Here is a 21878-nt window from a genome sequence, read left to right as displayed (position 1 = left end):
AAGTGCTGCACAAAGGCCAATTCCCCCTCCCCTCCCCACGGTGCTTCAGCTGCAACTCTGCATCACAACAGATTCGTGCATGATTTGCTGGGCTCCTTGGGAGATTTACCAGCTGCTTCATATTTGTTATTTATTACTGTGTTTGGGGCACAACTTGGGGTTTTTCACCACTAACACGGTCTGGCTAAATCAGAGTTTGGAAATTGGAGAAATCAATGAAACCAACCCACAGCTAAACACCACCTTGCCAAATGGGTTTTGGGGGTTCCATCTCAGAACAGTCACTGCTGACACAGCCCTTGCCATGCTGTGGGCAGCCCTGGGCTCTGCAACAGGTCAGGGATGGGGAGACTCAAACAAGACCAGGGGAAAATTTTCCATACAGCTGAGTAGCCAGGGCACTTAGGTGGGAAGGAGAGATGTATTTAAACCCCTGCTCCACTTAATGTTCATCTATTAAAAAAAATTGGAACAACTCCAAGATGCTAAAAGAGGTTAGTCCTGGGTGCTCATGCAGGTCAGCTTCTGGGTTTTCATGAAGTGGAAATGGCTTCTTCTGTGCCGGTTTTTCTTTCAAACAAAACATCTTTCCTGATCTTACAATTCATGAGAAGAAAAAAACCCGAGCTCTTTTCTCAGCCATATCAGTGTTACATGCTCCGTATCAAGCACTACATCTTCAACTCCTGTAAACTAATTGCTGTGCTCTCTGGGCCTCCCTCCAGCAGTAAATGCATTTACACTAAAATATATCTATTTATACTGCAACTTTGGGGAAAATAACCCTACAGCCACTGTGTGTTGCCTCCCAAACACACAGGGGGGCATTGCTTCTCACCTGCGGAGAGACACCTGCTGCCAACACTGCAACGCAGTTTCTGGTAAAAATGCTGTGAGGAAAGAGACATCTGCAGCATCCACATGGGAGCTGGGATCCTGTTTAAAACAGGAAACTCACAGGCTTGTACTGGAACAGGGGACTGGCACTTGGAGCCGATTATTTCTGCATTTTGCTTCTGTGGAGGAAATTTTTTTAAAAAACCAACCAAAACAAGTATTAAGTGATGCTAACAATGTATATATCTTAATTTTACTGACAGAGGAGTTTTAGTCCTACACAGAGAACACCAGTTATCAGGCAGGGAGGCTGCACAGCACTAGCCCACAGCTGGCAGTAGGAGCTCAGCCAGCCCAGCAGTGGCCTCCCGGCATCTTTTCAAGTGATAACTCATCCATCCCAACAATACCTAACATTTGGTACAAACATTTTCCAAAATGAAGAGATGAGCCTAAACCAACTTGGCAGTGACCTTTGATTTATTCCAAGTTCAGCTGCATGAAACTACCAGCTTTTAAGCCAATTAAACCTGGAGTCCTACTTCATCTACTGGAATAAAATCAAATTCCTAGAGGAGGGTAAAGTGAGCCAAGTTCAGGCAGGCCAGACTGCAGCTGTTTAGTGCTCTTTGCTGTTTTCTGTGCACAGTCAGCACTGTTCCAGCTCATCCTGCAGGCAGCAGGACAGTAGAAGTGTAAGTCTCCTTTATAGAATTATAAAATTAGTAGGTGGGAAATGACCACCTCAGCTTTCAGGAGGCGGGGAGAGCCTGCTCCTGTGTCTTTGAGATTTCTTTCTTGAAGGCCCAACCTTCCTGGACTCCTCTGCCCTTCAGGATGGTCTCCTCAGGGATTCTGTCAGCCAGTCTCATACACAGGACACAAAGCTATGCCCTGACCTCAGTCCCATTAAATCCCCTTAAATGGATTTAAAATTGCCTTCTCCATGTAACCTCTCCGGTAATGAGCCTTTAGAGAAAAAAATATCATTTCATGCTCTGTGGGGTTTTTTTAAGCACTTGCCTTTGCAATGAACCTTTTGGATGCTTTAAGGCCACCACACAGAACAACGGGAGATCCACATTTCAAGATTGCAGAGGGTTTTCCTGGAACTGCCTGTGTTTAACACTGTACAGTGTGTGCTTTACACAATCCCTGGGATGCCCTACCCAGGGGCTGCTCAGCCCCTTCACCACTCACCAGCAGCAGATCTGATGTGCAGAACACTCTGAGCCCTTTCCAGACAGTTATTCCCACTGTACAAGACTGAATTTACTACTATGTATGGTGTGTTTAAGTATTGACGACTCTCCATGCAGTCCAAGTCATTAACAGGATCTGTTCATACTTTTTTTTTTAGTTCTCTTAACACACCCAAAATCAGCTGTGGCTGTGTAACTTCTCCAAAAGTACATCTACAGTTTAAAAAAAAAAAAACAACAAAAAACACACTGCAAAAAAACTCCCACTTACTCCATTCCATGAGAAAATTAATGTAATTTTAGATGACACCTACAAATAAAAAAATCAATGCTTGTGTAAGGGCATGGTTTCTCCCCCTTCTCTTTTACACAAATGACAAATAGGAGCTTTGAGCAGCTCCCCTGGGCCCCAAGGAAGATGAACATAGAACTTGTGCAACACCCAAGATCTCTCTACAGCTGTGACAGGAAGAGGAATTCACTCTTTCTCTTTGCACTTGCTCACTGTTATGTATCTGTGTTGGGAATTTAAGATTTTCACGTGAATTCTTAAGACTCTTGTTTTCTAGAGAAGAAAAAGATCCTTGCTCTATCTCCACACCACTGCAGTGTATCAAACTATCCTGTCACTAGATAGGATACAGTGGCAGAACCAGGATTGCTGGAAAAGCATAACTCAACTTAACTTTATTTTATATATATTTGCCAATTGGTCTTCCTTACCACATGAATCAGCCTACAGCTACAACTCAAACTGAGTTTAAAAGCAAGTTATAAGAACTAAAACACTGTATCACTGTTACAGAGATGTTACCAATATAGTTTTGTAATAAAATTGTTCAAAAATGTGTTGTTTGCCTCATGTTCTGTTTGATTTCAGCATGTAAATTTTTTACAATGTTTGCTGTAAAAACAACTTTCCCACATCATCCTTGTTTTGGAGTCACATGGAGCACCAAGTTATGAAGCTCTGGCAATTGATAAACTTCTCTGATAAAAACATGAGCCATCTTTGGGCTATCTCCCTCTTGTGGACTTCTATGCAAACAGCCTCAACTCCATCTGTGGCCCAGAAGTGCCTAAAAATTGAGTTTTCTCTCATCAAATATCAACAGAAATTGTAAGCAATTGCAGCCACTACAGAAAGTGTTCTTCCTAGAAAGAATGAGAAAGAGATTGTTTTCACTTTATTTTTATCTACATGGTATTTTCTTGCAGAAAAACCACAGGGATTGAAAACGCAGTGCTGACTCCTGAATAGCACCACCTGCAAGAAAGTGGGGGGAAAAAAGTTACAGAACAAAGTAGATGAACAAAGCCAACAGTGGAGGAGCTGTCAGGCTTCTCTAGGTAAGTGCTAGCTAACTGAACACACAAACTGCAGTTCTAAAATGCTCACACTTGAGTTACACAAAGCACATTACATCTCTACCTCACAGACCAACCTCACTCCTCAAAAGCCACAGCGGATATGTAGGGACCCATGCTCAGAACTTCCCATGTCATGAGATTAACAAGTCTGACACCAACATAAAAAGAAATTTTGTGCCTTTATTGGAATGGTGTTAGGCTTTAAATACACCAAATTTTGATAACCTGATTATTTGGTTTAATTAGAAATGACACTACAGAACTGCAATACTGGTCCAACAGTCTTGTCTTTACTTTTTTTTTTTTTTTAAAGCAAGAGATAGTATGAAAATGCACCAAGTAATCAGAAAGCACTAGCAGGCATTGGTTAATCCAAGATAGTAGCTTCTTAGTTCCAAAAGCACTCGCATTGTATGGAACCCAGGATTTAGACTGGTCATGATTTGCAAGAGCTAGTTGCATGAGTCATGACTTTTTTTTTCGTTTTTTTAAATTTACTTTCAAGTTGGTCACTGGTAAATTTTTTTTCCTCAAATATTACAGTTTCTTTTATTCATATTTTTCCTCAAAGTATAAAAAAGTATGAAATATAAACAAGCTCCTGTATTGCACCCATGAAGGGGTACAATGGAAGCATTAGAGAGCTGACTATCTACACACCATCAAATCCCATCAAATCTTGGATAATTCATTAATATACAAAATATCAGGGCACAGAAAGAACTAAAATCCACTTTTTCTTTGTTTTGTTACGCACAGGTTCAAATAATCAATCTAAAGAAAAAACGTGATCCTTTTGGCTTTCCACTACATCCGCATGTTGAGACACTTATTAAAATGATCCTGCTTAATTGTGTTTGGTCTTTTTCTTATTGTCAAGTCATGTTTGTTATCTTAATACCAGCCATCAGACAAACAAGTAATCAGAAAGACTCTTCCTCCTCCCCACTTCCCCAGCCCTGACCCATGCAGGGTCAGCTTTAAGACATGACTCCAAACACAGGGTTGTGACGACAGATGCTAGGGCCAATCTCTTCATAATCTTTTTTGGTATGGCATACTTGGTAGAACTCAGGCTGTAAAGGGAAGGAAAAAAACATTAGTGTATGGTATAGACACCTTATTTTAACAGTATTAACTTTTTTGTAGCCAGTGGAAAAAGATAAAGATAGCACAGAAATCCTAGAATTGAGTTATATCATGCATGGCGAAACACCAATGCAAAGAATATACTCTGCCACAAAACTAAAAGGCACTATTTAACAACTCACACAAAGCTTTAATTCAGCTTTCATTTGCTCTTCCGTGTCTTTAAAGTCTAATGCAAAAACAGGAAAGGTATATTTACCACCTGAGGTATATCAGAAATTCCTCTACCACACTTAATATACAATTAATATACAATGAGAGATGAGAGCTCCAAAAGCACGGTCAGAATGGCTCAAACATGCTCAGCTTGACAGCTAAACTCACTGTGGAAGCCAGCATTGATCCTCCAAACCAGACTGCATATCTCTGCATATGGTGTGTAATGACTTGGACATCAATGGGCTTCGGCTGCAGGAAAGAGGAGAGAGAAGCAGCACATTAGAAGTCACTTCTGCTGGTAAAAACCAGATCTGGTTTTAAAGGAGTGTATACACCAAGTTACTTTTCATAAATTAGTATTTTTACAAGTGCTGTGTATGTAAATTTACATCTATGGCATCAGACTTTCCCTTGTACAATGAAGAGTAAGAAACAGCTCCTGCTAATAGATCAAGTTATCTGCTTTATCAGAGATACTTCCATTCACACCCATTTCTTTTCACACGATGTTCTGATTAATTTCTTGATGAGCTATTTATGTATTTATAAGCATTAATCCATACTACCTAAGCTCTTCAAAAACACACACATTTTCAAGTTTCATGTGATTATTCTAATAAAGCATCAGTTGCAGATTGAAATTTTATCCAGGATCCATACAGTCAATCATGCTTTTCTGAACTACAGCATCCATTCCAGTCAGCCATTCCCTTTCCCTCCATACGGAAACCTGTTGGTTACACAACCTATTCCTTACTGCTGCCCATAGAAACTGCCAGTGTATGTAACAGTTTCAGAATTTATTTGTCACAGCCCAACCTGTTGAAATTTGAAACAGTATCTAACAGTATCTAAAAATGTTCTGTAACACATTTGCAAAACTCCAGCCAGCGATTCTTTGCCATGCCTGGCACCTAGAATCTAGAAGACAAGAATCCCATTTCCTTACTCAGAATCTGCTTCCTTACTAAGTGGTATGGGTCTGGTAAAGAAAACATGATGTTTCTTGGGCCAGAGAACTGTGTATGACTGAAATTTCAGAGTTGTCTACATGGCATATTATAAAGCTCTGCTGGGGTTTTAAAGGATTGTTTGAGGTCGCCTAGCCAGATTGCTACTAAAAAAATAAATGAGAAAAATCACTTCAATTTTGCTTTAAAAGGAAAAACCCACAACTTTTTTTTTTTTTTTCTCTGCTGGTCTTTTATTTATGCAGAGACAACAGAAAGATGCAGCAGTTAGGTCACAGGTCTGAAGTGGGAAGAGCACAAATGAAGGATCATGCCGTTTAGTAAAAACATGAAGTTGCTTATAGTAAAATAATTGAGGTGGGAAGGGACCACATGTCTCTGGTTTGGCCTCCTGCTCAAGGCAGGGTAAGCTATGAAGCCAGAGGAAGGGTTTTATCCAGCTGAACTTCAAAGTCAGTAATCTCCCCACATGCACTGAGACATTATCAGTAAAACCTTCTCTAATCAAGGCTCCCTCATTCCTCACAGGACATGTGCTCCTGACTCTCCTGGCGGCTCAACAATGAGCTTGATTCATCTCTCTTATCTTCAAGCTCAAAAGACTGAGCACAGTGAAATGCAATTGATCAATAAACAACAATCACAAAGACAGCTGGAGTGGCCAAGCCCTGGTATGTGATCAGTGTAATGGATGAATCTCTGAAAAGCCTCTATAAGAACTTCAAATAAGGTAAAGACATTTCAACAAAGACCAAAGATCATTGCAAGATGTCATTTGCACATTTTCCAGTTAACAGATGCTTGTTTAATGTGTGAGCTACAGGAACCAACCTTCAGTCTGCCACCACTAAGTTCTTCACTAAGTTTCAGCCTGGCATCAACAGTCCTTTTCAAGTCTCGCTGTAAACGGCGACCGAAGTCCCTGAACATGGTTGAGCCTCCAGAGAGGACAATATTCTGTTTTGAATAACAAAACCTGTTAACCACGTCTGAAAATGCAAGTCTCCAGCTTTACCCAGTTCCTAAATTCTAAATATCTAACAACAGTTTTTAAAGCTACAGTTAAGCAAATTACCTAACATATAAGCATGACACAGCATGAACTCATCATTAAAATAGTCCGTGCTTTAAAATACATTTATATCTTATTACCATTTATATCTTATTATCTTACTATATCTTATTACATCTCACCACTTTTGCTCAGTTTTTTGTTCCCCTAATGAAAAAGCACATTCTGAAAATGTCTAAGTGAACAAACAAAGCCTTTTGCATATTGGATTCATTTCTAGAAAAATGGTAAATGTTGTTAATTTTGTTTTGGTTTTTAAGAGTTTCAAATATGTACCTTGATAAAAATCACAATTCTTCTAAAAAAACCAGATATTAAGCTACTGACCTTATATAGAGGACGTCTAACATCAATGGGACAATTCTGAATAACTTCATCTACTACTTCTGAGATTGGTTGCGTAAAGTCAGGATTAGCAAACTGCAATCAGGAATAAAAATCAAGTCACTGTAGAGGACCACATATTGCAAAGGAAGAGATAAAGAGGAAGAAAAGCAAAGAATCATTCTATTATACTACAGATGTCATGAAAATTTATAATGGAAGCAGTTAAATACTTTTGCTGCCATTTGTAAGTGCTTTGTGTATCAGCCTGGATTTGTATAAAGATTAGTAGCAATCAAGAATCAAACCATGCTGACTTGCAACAATAGCTGGTATCTGTTTATAAATAAGAAGAAATGTAAGTCAGGATGATCACCACTTCTTTACAATTTTGCAAATAGGATTTCTATGCTATCACCTAAAATGCTTTTAAAACAGAAAGTTTAGTCAAATCAACTTACCTCAGGATGGAAGAAAATCTCTGGCCCCAGGAATCTCTCATAACCAACATCAATGGTAAATTCTTTCTTTGAGATAGCATTAATTCCAGTATATTGTTTAATCCACTTTGTACCATCTGTGTCATACTTGTTAAATTCTTTTACTAAGTCAGGGCAAACATAACTAAAGCGCTCCTGAAAATCGAATAAATACAGTTACAACTACCTGAAGTATAGAAAACTGATATGAAATTTCAAAAAATGTAGTAACTTTTAAAAGTATTACATTGGCAGACAAAGAATATGCCTCAAAACAGCTGAACTGACATTTACTGTACACAGGTAGATAATGGCTCTGCTACTAGAGATCATTTCTGTGCAACACTGAAGGCTCTTGCTGAGCTAAATTACTTTTCTTCTGCTTTTCCTCTAAACTTCGATGATTGTGAGAAATTAATTCTGAAATACAGTGAAGAACTGCCAGGGAAATAAAATTTAAGTGTACTTTAAGCTGAATGTCTTCCAGCATTGCTTTGTTCTCTATGTAACGTGTGTTACAAAAAAGAACACATTAATATTCAGAAAGAATGTAAGAGCAATTACAGCTCTTTATATGACACATCCAGCCAACAGTATTTCCAACAGAACATTACAGTAATAATAGCAACAGGATAATAACAACAACAATAATGATAATGGAGGGGAAGAGAAAGGGAAGACAACAGGTGAAGAGTGAAATTCCAGGCCAGACTGAGTGAGTGTAGCCCAACAGTAAACCTTGAGTTTAAGCTATTTCATGTTATTACACTATTAAGACGTTTTTATATTACTTAGAATCAGAGCCCCATTACTCAGGAGGACAATTACTTTCAGAGATTCTTGTACTTTAAAACCAGATACAAATACGTGATATAAAATAACTTTAAGATCTGCAACATTCACGTTACCTTCACTGCTTTAGCTGTTTCCAAGGACTGTTCAGGAGGAATTCCTACTTCTCTCTCCCTCAGCAACTGCTGAATGAAGTATGTGATATCTCTCCCAGCAATTGGAATGTGTTTGATACAGCTGCCAATCACATATCCTTCAGCCTGTAAACAAAATTAATGGGGACAAAGATACTGATAAGAGCTACTTTCACGAAACCTCAGAGGGAGAAAGGCATGGAGTCTAAACTCCTACCCACTACCTGTGATTCTGAGGCTAAAGCTGTTTAAGACTGGCTCATTTAATTACAACAAATCAAATTCTTCACAGTATAGCCTTACTTTACTTTGCATGACATTGGTTCATAATTCTTACAAGGTTAGAAGGAACAGAAAAGTCACTAGCACACAAGGCAGACAAATCACTATACTCACTATTCCTTGGCCTTTATTTTTCTCTTCAAAATGAGGTTACTCTTACCAAAAAGGTCAAGAAACCTTTTTTTCGTGAAATATTATTTTAGAATAACTGATGTGGCCCTGCAGTCACAGCCACTGATGTAAGACGTTACAATCCACATGAGCCAAAATTAATTTTCTGAAAGCAGGGAGAAAATGCATCATTTCAGCATATTAATTGGGACTGCTCAGAACATCAGACTGGCCCATCCTCATCCATCAACCTACCCTTACAAGTCACACTCATCCTGAGGACCACCATCAATGCATTAAAAACATCTGGTCTAAACAAAGAAACCAAGTGTGCAAGCTTGGCCTTCAACCCTACTAGACCTGCTAAATCCAAACAGAGGAGTCCAGGTATCACACTCATGCTTCACTTTTCCTAAATCCACACACACCTTACGTTCATACACAGAAAACAATGTCATAAAAAAAATCTACCACTACTGTTAACTTCACTACAGAGAAAAGTGTTCGTTAATTCCTCTTTATCTGTTTTATAAGTGGTAGAACACTGTTGACAATTTGTTTAACATGTTTAAAAATTTCAGAAGTAAATGACATTGTGCAAAGGAATTTAATGCTTCAAATGATACAGAATACCTCCTCTCATTTCAATTTAAAAAAATCCAAACCCACAAATCAGGAAAAGCTCAACTCTTCTAAACAGTAATTTGGACTACTAAGCACACCTTTAAAAGTTTACCTGTAGAAGGTTGGAGATGTCAGTTGTTTCCCAAGTCTTATTAAAAATACACTAACTTGGATTAACAGTCTGAATAAAGATCTAGCCATTAAATTCCACCAAAATTAATAAGAAATTGCCACATGGCAGTGTATGTTTGACCACCACCAATGCTACTGTTTCTAAAAAATTGATGTTACTGGGGCACGATAAAACTTTGTACAGATCTTTGTCTTAAAAACTGTAATCTAACTTCATTTTGAAAATACAAATGTATCTAGTACATAGACAGGAATTTAACACCCCCAGGAAACATGGGCAGAGAAATCTATTATCAGCCACTTGAAATAAAAAACACTATTAATATTCCAATTATAAATTTTTGAACTTTTAAATTGAAATTTTAAACTTTTGAATGCACAGCTTTTCAAAAGGAAATCCACACCTGCAGAAAACCCAATAATCTGACAGTAAGAAAACTGCAGCTATAGGTGTTCATCATTTAATAAAACATCACACAATCATCCAAGTTTCTGCTTTAGCAACTTTGTATTGGATGTTCAACACTAACCAGCCCTAGGGGTTGTTTTTTTCCAGTCTAGCAGGAACTTTGACTTTGCTTGTATGGCTGAAGCACTACTAAAACACTGGGAACAGATGGAGAAAAAATAAACAATACAACATCTGCCCTCTAATACTTCGTATTATTTCTACTTATATATAAGTGGACTGAGCTAAATAAAAACAAAACGTCAAACTCTTTGTACTGACTACTATAAAGAGCCTATTTACTCTTACCAGTAAACCAAATTGGAAATATGTTAAAGCAATTTCACCCATCACTTAGCATGGCCTTGGCAATTGACCTGTTAAGGTAAGTCACTGAAAGACAATTAGCTCTGCCAAACTCAAGGCTACAGAGTTCTTCAAGAGTTCCTGCACTACAAAACTCACACCCACAGCCCTGGGAGTTATGTGACATTTTCCTACCTATACTTCAGTGTGTGTAGGTGTACACTTCAGAGAACTTAGAGGACAAATTGTTCTCCGTTGAAGCTGTAGTGTAGCTTTGAGGCACACTTACCACAGGAATAACATGAGTGACACCATCTCCACTGTCTATAACTGTGCCAGTCAGTGTTCGCTCTCCTACTTGTCTTGACGTCCACGATGCAGCTAAGGCAAGGACAGCCTTGGGGAAAAAACACACCAAAATAAAATAATTAGCAAAACATCTGCCTGCAGACCTCACTTTCCACCCCCCCCACCAAGGACAGACTGACACCCCAAGATAATTTATAGCATAGAAACTGATTTAATAATATTATATATGTCTACACAACCTCTTAGAAAAAAGAAGCTGTACGAGTGTAATTTTTGACACTTGCCTGATGTTTTTTCAGCCATGCTCAAACATAATTTTTCATTACTTCATACTGAAAGGGGTTCAGTTCTTGGATTAATAGAATTATTATGATGTGGTGTGGTTTTTTTATTTACTTATGATGCAGCAGATATATATCATACTGTACTGCTCAGAAGCCTGTAGAGGTAACAGAGGAACAGTATCCAGTAACCACCCATAGAATCAAAGCATGCCAAACATGCAGTGCTGGAACTGCCAACCAGAAGGACATAAACAAATTCAAAACTTACACAGTTCTTTCACAGTGAAATTAGTTTTACCCCAAGGAGAAATATTGCAGCTGTGACTTTCAACAGCCCTGCCCTTACCTGAACAGCAATATATAGCCCTGGAACGTTGAAAGATTCAAACATGATTTCAGCAGTATATTCTCTATTTTCTGGAGTATTTAATGGAGGCTCAGTCTGTGAGACAAAAAAAAAAAAAGTGAGTTTTACTTACACTGAAACCAAACATTTGACTTTAAAAAAAAAAAAGAACCACCAACTCCTAACTTGAGTCATTCAACAACAATAGCATGTAAAAATAGTAATGGACAAAGGGTGCTTTTAAGAATTTATGCAAATTGCATTAAAAGAAAGAAAAAAAAGTGCAATAAAAACTACATCCGTTACTGCTTAAGAATTTACACCCAAGACCTCCTTTGTGGGTTGCTTAGTTCATTACAACTTTTGATTTCACTTGAAAGAATCAAGGACTATCAAAATATGTCAAAGGATGCAGTTTAGCACATTTAAAGAATGACATTTTTTATATTTCTCAACGAAAAGAGCTGTTTTCCTTCAGAAGGCAGCCACTGTAACACAAGTTGTTATGCTCAGCTGTTGGAATGTATTCAAGTGAGAGGAGCTGAACAACAAAAAACCATACCATAATAGTGTGCTACAGCTTTCAATGAAATATCAAACATACTCAAGGCTTTATTCTGAAGGAGCATTTTGGATAGTGCTACAGAATACTTGAGAAAAGAAAATATCACTCTTCCATTGCAGCAACTGTGTAACAGGAGGGTAAAAAGAGGAGGGAGTCAGATTTTTCACAAAGGTGTTGGGACAAGGGGCCAGAGACACAAAACTCAACTTGGGAAATCCTACGTAGGTATTAGGAGGAAAAAAGGTAACTTAAAGGTGGTCAAATACTGAAAAGGGGCCCAGGGTTCTTATGGCATTTTGATCCTTTGAGATATTCACAATTTGGCTGGACACAGCCTTGAGCAACTGGACCGAGTTATTGCTTCAAGTAGGTGAAGGCATTTAAACAGGTATGGCCAACACTTCTAATTCCAAACCTGGTCTATAAAATAACACACTAAACCAAATTGCCTATTTCAATGGCCCTAAATAAAATACTCAGGAATGAAGATGCTTCAAAATAACATTGACCTTGAGATCTAATCATCCCAAATATGACAATCAACCCTTCCAGTTTCACAGAAAATAAAAGACAGAAATTTACTCTCTAGATACTTCATCCAGATGGCAGTACTGTAAAAACAAAATAATTGCAATTATGGAAAGTCAAAGCACAAGTATTTCTTTTGTCTCAAATACATAAACTTGACATTATTGAGCTCAGTGGAGAAGGAAAATAAGAAAGTGAGGTATCAGATAATTTGGAGGAAAATGAGAAGAACAGAAAAATGTTTGCTGTTCTGACACAATGACATTTTTAGAAAATTAAAGATGGCTTAAGGCACGTCAAGAAAGCTCCAGGTAATTTATTTACTTTTGCTTTCAAAATATGCATATTTATATTTGAGAATTTACATAAGTCAGCACATTGTTATTCATTACATGGAATTTCTTAAGTAGGGCATAAATTTACCTACCAAAAGAAAATAATGGTCCTCAGGTTCTGCCCTTAAATATTTAAAGATTACTTGCTCCATAAACCTCTCCATCAAGTCCCAGTCTTCAACTATACCATGGCGGATAGGCCACTGTTGGAGAAAAATATCCAATTATAATTGGAAACAAGAAGAAAAAAGAAACAAAACCCCCAAAACCAAGCAAAAAAATATATTTTTCAACTGCAGTAGAAGTATATTATCTACACAGGCAAGAAACTTCAGTTTAGGCTTCACCTCTTCAAAATTCTGTTTCTAACCTTGAGTAGCAGGGACAACACACCACATTTTTTTCAGTACAGCAGAATGGTGGGACTGGGATAAACTGAAAGTTCCCCCAGCCCAGTGTCCCACTCTGATGCTGCTGATAGAAACCAAGGAACAAGAGAATGTGGCATTTCCACTTAACACCCTCTCAGCATCCTTTCATTTATCAAGAAATATATATATATATATATATATATATATGTATATATATATGTAACAGTGTTTTGAATACTCCCCAAAATCAACAAAACCAATACCAAACCTTGTTTTCTATTTAAACAGAGTTAATAAATAAGATTAAAAGTTATCAAGAAAGCATTCTTAACATTATATTTACTGTACATGTGATGCTTACTAAACACTATTGAAAAATTACTTTTAAAACTTTTTCTCAATACCTTGGTTGCATAAGTTGGTTTTTCTATTGCTTCGTCCCCAATGAAGAAGTCTAAATCATCCACACCTTTCAAAACCCTCCTTTGTGCTTGATCGACCACTTTTGCTGACTCTTTGATAGCAATACCTTCAACAGAGAACACAAACATTATTGTAGGTCATCAAAAAAAGAAAATCTACACTGAAAAAACAGATATACTCTAATCACAATCATCCTTTGTTTCAAGCATAACTCAGAAAAGCTACACAGAACACAGATAATTTGACTTCCTGTCATGGGCAAGCATGGTAAGGATTTAAAAAATAATACAGTAACAGACTTAATTGTTAGACACTCAACATGCAGTCAGGAAGATAAAATATACACAGAAACATTAAAATAGGATATCCCTACAGATCTCATTTTATTCAACAAATGTGCTAATTTTCTGCAGACTGCAATAATAACAATTTTAAGTGTTATTAGTGTTGTTATTCTGTTAAAAAGAATCACTCCCCAGCTACCAGCAGTATCTGCTGTATTTTTTTCAAATCCTACTAATTGGTTTTAAACACAATCCTTCACACAGATAAGGAAATTCTAAAAGAATATACAAGCAGCATTAGATTAGCCTCAGCTGTTTGTTCTAAGGTTGTGCTCCAAAAGCCCTCTCAACTGCACAAGTATTTTTCTAGTTCTCACCTTCAGCAGAAAGTTATGTTTGTTCACAACTAAGATTAAGAAAAGTTGTTAAAAAAGTTGTTAAATAGCTGCAGTCTCAAGCCCAGCAGCCAGGGCAGCACAGCTACAGGATCTGGAAATCAGCAGCTTCCTAAGGGGTAAAAGCACCCCAAGTTCATGGATCATCCTCCTCCCTTTCCTTCCCACAGAGAGCAACACAAGCAGAGCCAGAGGAACCAAGAAGCTGAATGTTGTGAAAGACTGAACAGGATGGAACAGAGGTCATTATTTTGAGCTCTTCAGGAAGAAAACTGAATCATACTGCAACTTCTGTAGCTGCTTACAGGAGAGCAGAGAGGAAGCAGAAGAGCAGAGGAAGCCAAATAGAAGGGGGGTAGATTAGAAGCAGAAGCTAAAATCACAGGGAAGAAAATGTTGCAAGGCAGGTGCTTGCTTCAAGTCAAGAGAGGAACCTTGACAAATATTTTCAGGTCATTGTTACGAAGCTCACACATCTAGGGGAATTTTTCTGTCCAGATGTGTACTGTCCTCAAGGACTTTCAAGTAAAATCCACCACTTGCCAGACGATTACACCAACTTTCAAGCCCAACTGGTTTCATCCAGTTAGAAGCCTGAAACAAGATGGGAGGTCTCAAATATTTTGCTGCCCTCAAGGCCAGCTTGAAAGCCAGAAATTAGGAGCAAACAACCTGAATCAAGAATCATATCCTGAAAATACAAACAAGAAAATAAATCTTGATGAAACCTCAGCTGCAGTGCCTGAGGATGAGCAGCATCCCAGCAATACTCAGAGCAGTTGCCTTTGGTTTGCTTGGCACAAGAATTAAGAGCTTTTGGGGGGGGGAAAAATAACATCCTTGCATTGAATCAATTTTTGTGCTGAACCACTACTCAAGCCAGTTTTTTCTTTTGGAAGTAAAGAACAGGCCATCAGCTATCACAGATAAACTGAAATAATGAAAACTCAAGGGAACTACTGGGTAATGGAAAGAAGGTGACTCCCATTTTAACAAACATCAGGAAAAACCTGCTTAAGTGAGTAAAAATCAAGCAAAATTAATGATCTGAGATCTAAAAATCAGCCAGGGAAGAAAGCAGTGAACCCAAGCTGCATCAACAAACTGGCTCAATATATTCTCATTTACTTCACTTTTCATGTAAGCATTTATCATCTCTACACAGGCATATTCAGAATAAAATCAAGAACACATCATAAGGAGATAAAAATTTGTTAAGAGCAGGAATGAATAAGATAAGCTACAAGTGAACAAGGCACAAGGAATGTTGCTCAGACCTGTTTAACAGCAAACATTATTTTTAGAGAATCAAACTATAAAATGCCACTGCTGGAAGTGCAAGGAGAAACCAAACCATTTTTCCACAGGGAAAAACATTAAGGAAATCATAGAAACCAAAGTGCTTTTTTGTAACATTTTACTTTGAAATGTACTTAGCTGTACTCTTACTTTTGTTTCTCTACTGTGGATTAACCCAGTGCTATTTTATTTCATTCGAGGCAGAGGATTAACACAAACTCATGCCGTTACTGTAATTATCTAGCTTGGATTGCAGCACAAATGAGAAAAATGTTTTTTTTTATTGAGAGAATTGCAGTCAAGGGCCATTTCAGCTGCAGGAGCATCTAGATTGAGCACCCTGTTTTCCATACACCACACTGTATCAAAAGGCCGTCAAAAAAAACGCATTTCCCCTCCTTCTACTTTAATAGCATCCCTGTTGGATAAATTTCTCTACTTAATGATCTGACAGGTCATTTCATTCCCTGTGTTTAAAATATCATGATATTTCTTCTTTTTTGGAACAAGAAAGTGATCTTCAAATTAAATAACCAAATCTAAAGATGCAGAAAAAGTATGTAAACTCTATGTATCTGAAATTAAATAACCACTTATATTTTGTATTTTATATATTTATATTTTAACACGTGCTATGAAGTTTAAAAAGCACTGTAAGGGTTTTTTTTCAATGTTTAGAAGCTTTTTATATCTAATGTTAAACTAGCTTTTGTGTGAAAAGCAAAACTGTAGAGTGTTTTATATGACACTGAAATAAAGTTAATGAAGTTAATCTGAAAACCAAATAATGTAAGAAAATAATGTAAGAAATCAGAAACCAAAATAGAAGATATGGAATGGATTTTCAGAGTCTCATATGTGAATTACCTTTATCTTCCCATGAAAATTACTTTTTGAAGTATGTTTCCTAGAAAAACTAACACAGAGCCTGAACTCCCAAGTTCTATTTTACAGTGACTGTGCTGAAGCAGTATTAGTTCCAGCTCTCTTCCTGTTCTATTTGCAAGGAAAACTGGGTGTGCTAATTATTCCTTTTCACCAGGATGTAATCCATGATTACTTTGGCACAGATGAACAATGAGGAATTGCCAAGTGGTGTAGGAGGTCAAAAGGTGAAGCATTTCTAAGGGAAGCTGAGTGAGCTGCACACTCCTGAGTAGAACTGTATCTCTTCAAGTGGAAGAAGCAAAGAAATAAGCTATTCTACCTGGGGGAAAAAACTAACATGGTTTCTCATTGTATTTGCAAAACACAGTAAATTAACATAGCTGTAACACTGCCAACTTCCAGGCAAGTAGAACATTTTAAACCTTGGAGATATTAAATCACACCATTTTTTTTATTCAGTTATAATCAACTCAACGTTCTACCAAATAAGCCACTAAACAGGAAAAAACCTCCTAAAAGGTAAATGTAGCCATGCTACCAGATTTTTACATTATTTCAATGTCCAAAATATTAGCTTCCACTATTACTCTCCTTTTTTAATGAATGTACCTTTCTAAACTGAGTATCCGTAACAAAACAAAAAATCCACATTATTACTCTGTGTCATCACTAAGAGGTCAAGTCATTCTCTTTTAAGGTTGGCTTTTTTCGGGTTTTTTATGGCATGTTACAGAAAGTCCAAGAGTAACTTCAGCATTGATACATAAGTAAGAAATACTTACATGAAGGGATAATGAACTGGGGTTCAGTATTACCCGCATATCCGAGCTTTGTATACCTGTTGAGGCAAAAAAGGATTTGGTTATAATATTTAATACCACAAATAACAAAGGTATTTCTTTTTTTTAATGAGCAGACCCCTCTTCCTGCATCAGAACACCACACTGACTTTTCTACAAAAAGAAGCAAGCAAAAAAAACTAAGGGAAACTAAGAATTTCTGTCTTTTAAAGCATAAATCAATATTCCCTGCCACAAATCAAGCATCACTTCTACTCTAATAACATTTTACTAAAGAACACGAAGTGTGTAATTCAATCTATCAATGTTTAGGAGTACAATTTTGTCAGTGCAGCTCCTCCCTGCTCAGCAGCCAGCATCTCCATAGAAATATTTTCATATAGTTAATGCTAGTGATAAAAGTGTCTTTGTAATTCTTAACTGTAGGGGGAAAAGCTGCCCTGCCCATGGATTGCCAGCTGGGCATGAGGCAGGGCTGGTCATCCTCATGTCACAAGCAGCCTGTAATGACAAATCCTAGCAAAAGCCATTCCATTTCACAAATGGAAAACAGTGTCAAAATGTGTCTAATAATAGTAAAGAAAGAAAAAGGAAAATAATTACATGCCTTCACCCAGTTTTCAGGATATGCTATGGATATACACATTATCTTCATTATCATGATGCAAGAAAACTTAAGAAATTAACAAAGTATTCATGAAAAATAACTACAAAACTCATGGTACCAAAACCAGCTGCTAGAAATGCTGTCTCCAAAGCAGCACAGGCAAATTCTAAACCATGCAGACCAAAATGCACAGCTCTAGCTCAAGAGTTCGAGCTTACCCACATGTTTTAAACAAACACAGACATGACAAAGTTCTCATTTTCTCTGTACAGTCAGGCAGCTGCACTAAATTAGCACCATTAGCAAAGGCATGAACGCTGTAGTAGCACCTCTACAGCTTTCAGCAGTGCGATGGAATCCTGAAGATCACAGGAGGTGTAAGGCAGCAGGAACTCTACCAAAGCATAAATCCATGGCAGTAACACAGCGAGGCTGGGCTCCCCAGGCTGGGAGAGCAGGGCTGCTGCCGGAGCTCTGCCTGCGACGCCTCTCCCGCAGCAGTGAGCGCCTTGTGCCCAGCAACACCTACACAATTTCTGTCACTGAGGCTGACTGCACCCATCAGCGCTGGGCCAAGACACGCAGATCCTCAGAGGGAAGGTGGGTTTCTCTTGAATAACAAAGTGGCTAGCACAGGACCTCATCTAACAGCACAAATGCTTTGCAGGAGGTGTATTTTCAAAGCTGTAAACCCTTGTGTGTAACATGCTGTAACAGTTGGGAGTAAGCATGTACAGAAACTTGACTTCACACCAACCAACAGGAATGTTTCTTGACAAAGAAAACTTTGCAGGCAGAAGATAACAAATAACGAAAAAAGAAACTAAATATCAGAAAGAACTTCACAAATCACAAAAACATCAACATTAGGCATTATATGTGCCTCACCTCAGGACACACAACATGGATTTTGCTCATTGAAGTTGGATTTTCTTAAATCCAAGTTAAAGATCTACTTCCCTAAAGAAATATCAAGAATTCCACAAACTGGTGCTTCTTAAACCTATTACACAGAATAAAACTGTTCACTGTATTTATAGTGCTCTAAGGTTTTTAGTGCCACAATTACAAAGCAAACCAGCAAATACTGACTCACTCCCTCTACCTTCCCCAGCAAATCAGAACTGTGGTATATAGATTTTAAAGTTACATCTACACAAGAACTTTGGAGCCTGAATGCTGCATAAACCTACAACTAGATTAGAAGTGTTTTTCAACAGGTAAAAAGGTTAAAACTGTTTGATTTTTAAACTCAGTATTTCAAAGAAAGCAAAAGCTGAACTGCTGCAGGTAACTGGCAGCTTAGCTGCTTGTGGGTGGGAGTTTGCCCAGCACACACACAGCCAGCAAGACTGAAAGAAAAATAATCTCATGAAAGATGCATTTTACATAAAAAAAGCGTATTCAGACATAAAATCAGCATATATAAAAATACTATGGCCTACTCAGCAAGAAGTGTACTGACTCAGGGGAAAAAAATTGTAGTGCATTTTTAGGTTTCTAAGAAAAGAAAGGGGAAAAAACCTGCATGACTTTTGGTCTCTGAATATTAGAGCATTGTATCAGCAAGTCTCCAGTGCAGTGTCCTACACAGGATTTCACATCTCTCATGTACAAGACTTCATTGCACAGCTGGACCTCCAGCACTGCTGGCACACAGGCCAGGGATGGATCCCGGCTCCCCTGGGAGCCTCAGGAACCCAGCACAGCCAGGGACCATGGCATAACACATTATAAACACTAAACCTGATTTTCATAACTAAAGGCACATAGAGATACTCTTGAGTATAAATGGAGTCTAAAAATGTGATAGGTGAGGCAAAGTGAATGAAAGTCAATAAAAATCTTCAGTTCTCCAAATGCACAATCTAGTCACCATGGGATTCTTTACAAATTAACTTTTGCAGATGCAAGGTTTTATTCAGACTGATCAGATCTGTCACTGCCACTTGAAGTAAATATTTAAATCACATTAAAAGAAGGAAACTATAGGCAATCCAGATTCCACAAGTATACAGTTTCCACAAGGAGTTCATACATGGCAATGTGTGTCTGACTAATGAATGATTCACAAGGGAAAAAGGCACACCCCAGCTTCTTCAGGGCAGGAATTACAGCTGCTACAGAAAAAGAATTCTGATAGTAGAGATATCAGGCAGAACCAATACTGTATTTTTCATAAATCTCCCCTTGTCTTGCTACCCAGAATTGATGAGTGGCAGAAGGGACTTGAATGAAGAGAGGCAGGCACACCCCATTAATGAGAGACACGGACTCTGCTTTCCCACATGGAATTTGGGACATTCAGGAGTAAGAGCACAAGGTACTGCACACAGGAGTGTAATGGTAGAAGCTGCTTTCTATTAAAACCTGTAACACAGAACTCATTTACAAAGTCCCAAAGGTGAAAGCCTTGATTGTTTGGGTGTTTTCCTTTATTTCTCTATGTTCAGCTCCCTGAAGTGTTTCTGTAGGCCTATTAGCCAAAGAAACAATCAGCCAAAAAATCTGTTGGATAATTATGGCCTTTAGCTTTAGTTCAGAAAATCAGCTACAGAGTATCCAAGAGCAGTGCACAAAGTCTCTATACATATGTGCATGTCTGTCTAGCATATACATCCATATATATATATATATACACATATATAGGAACACCACTCTCTAGGATACACAGATTTGTGATAAACAGAACATGATATTTTTGTAATGGACATTCATAGCACAAACAGGTTTGGGAGAGTAACTAATGAAGGCTCCTTCTGAGTTAACTCTACTAACCCCTATCTCACCTATCAGTGGAGAAACAGCTTCAGCATGCGACCATCACCCTCAAAAACTCACATCCTGAAACTGCACAGCAGCTCTGCACTCTGCCCAAGAGCTCTCTGGAAGGACAGCCAAAGGGCTTTCCAGAGTGCTCTCAACAGCACTAATGGGATTTCTTACATGTGCTCTCTCACCTAGAATAGATGTTTCTGAGGCTATGACACAAAAGCAATGTCACTGGAAGGTTACTTGTGCATTAGTCACGTGGACAGTTTTAAAGCCAAAAGGAAACAGTGCTGAGGGTAAGAACTTGTAATGAGGATGTCATTACCAGAACCTCCATCTGCAAACCACAAACTATGACAATGTGCCTTTGCTCCACTGCCTTCCTACCCACAACAAATGCCATTCTTCCGAGTTATACACCCTAGTTCAAGCACAACTACAATTCTAACAAAAGTGAGGAACAGGGAGACAACTGCTCCGTGGGCAATGCAGCTGTCCAGCTGCTCCTGAAGTACCACAGAGCTGGGGGTCCAACACAAATTGTGAGTGTCATTTCTCTGACAGCTCTGCACAAAGACAGGAGTTAACCGAGCATAAGCAGGCAAGAGCACTCGAGGACAAGAATCACCTGATCTCCAACTCCTATAGCAAATCTGGGTTGCAGACTATTCCTCAGCTACTCCTAATGACCTGGGCTAGCAGAAATGTCGTGTTTAAAATGCACATACAAACAGAAGTAAGGTGTACCTGCAATGTTGGTCCCACTGGGAAGATACAAAGCAACTTGAAAACCAAACAAAAGAAAAAAGAAACATTTTTTCTGTGGGAAAGGCAGAGCAAGTGGGATTAAAAAACCCAAAACTGAAGAAAATCAAAATGGTCTCTTTCTGGTTTATCTTCAAGATGCATCATTAGGAAAACAAGGGCATTTTATTTAGAGTGCTATTATTTTTTCTTGTTGTTCATCAAACTGCTCACTTCATGATGGGTCTGAATTACTGTTCACCATCTGAGCCACAAACAACCCTTCTGTGCAAGTTCTCACTCCAAATACAACACATCCTTTGCCTGTATCTCACCCTGCAGATGCAATGGGCTTCCCAGGCATCACAGCCAGGACATTACATGTGTGTAACTTCCAAAATTCTGCTTTGCTGTGTACCACAGCCTGTACAGCAAGCCCAGCAAGGCTACCCTACCTAAACACACTTCAGCTCACATGCAGAACACGCCCAAGTGGTCCTGCTCCAAGCAAGTCTAACATCCCATGATTAGATTA

The 21878-nt window shown here is 38.3% G+C and overlaps 1 protein-coding gene across 1 annotated transcript in view; it reads right to left on the bottom strand.

Annotated features, from left to right (window-relative positions):
- Positions 1–3570: 3570 nt before the first annotated feature.
- Positions 3571–21878, bottom strand: part of ACTR3 (actin related protein 3) — a 28743-nt gene continuing 10435 nt past the window's right edge. The window contains exons 2-12 of the mRNA XM_005519622.3: positions 17203–17258; positions 13536–13660; positions 12853–12963; positions 11333–11428; positions 10683–10790; positions 8473–8616; positions 7547–7720; positions 7089–7181; positions 6521–6646; positions 4884–4967; positions 3571–4486 (exon numbers count right to left, since the gene is read on the bottom strand). Coding sequence (XP_005519679.1) covers positions 4391–4486; positions 4884–4967; positions 6521–6646; positions 7089–7181; positions 7547–7720; positions 8473–8616; positions 10683–10790; positions 11333–11428; positions 12853–12963; positions 13536–13660; positions 17203–17258 — 1213 coding nt within the window. The 3' untranslated portion in view covers positions 3571–4390. The remainder of the gene's footprint in view (positions 4487–4883; positions 4968–6520; positions 6647–7088; positions 7182–7546; positions 7721–8472; positions 8617–10682; positions 10791–11332; positions 11429–12852; positions 12964–13535; positions 13661–17202; positions 17259–21878) is intronic.

Source organism: Pseudopodoces humilis, chromosome 8, assembly GCF_049639895.1.
Source record: "Pseudopodoces humilis isolate 2021_Gansu_Grassland_sample_001 chromosome 8, ASM4963989v1, whole genome shotgun sequence".
Lineage (NCBI taxonomy): Eukaryota > Metazoa > Chordata > Aves > Passeriformes > Paridae > Pseudopodoces > Pseudopodoces humilis.
The sequence above is the reverse complement of the archived record's forward strand: the minus strand, read 5'-3'. Positions and strand labels throughout refer to the sequence as shown.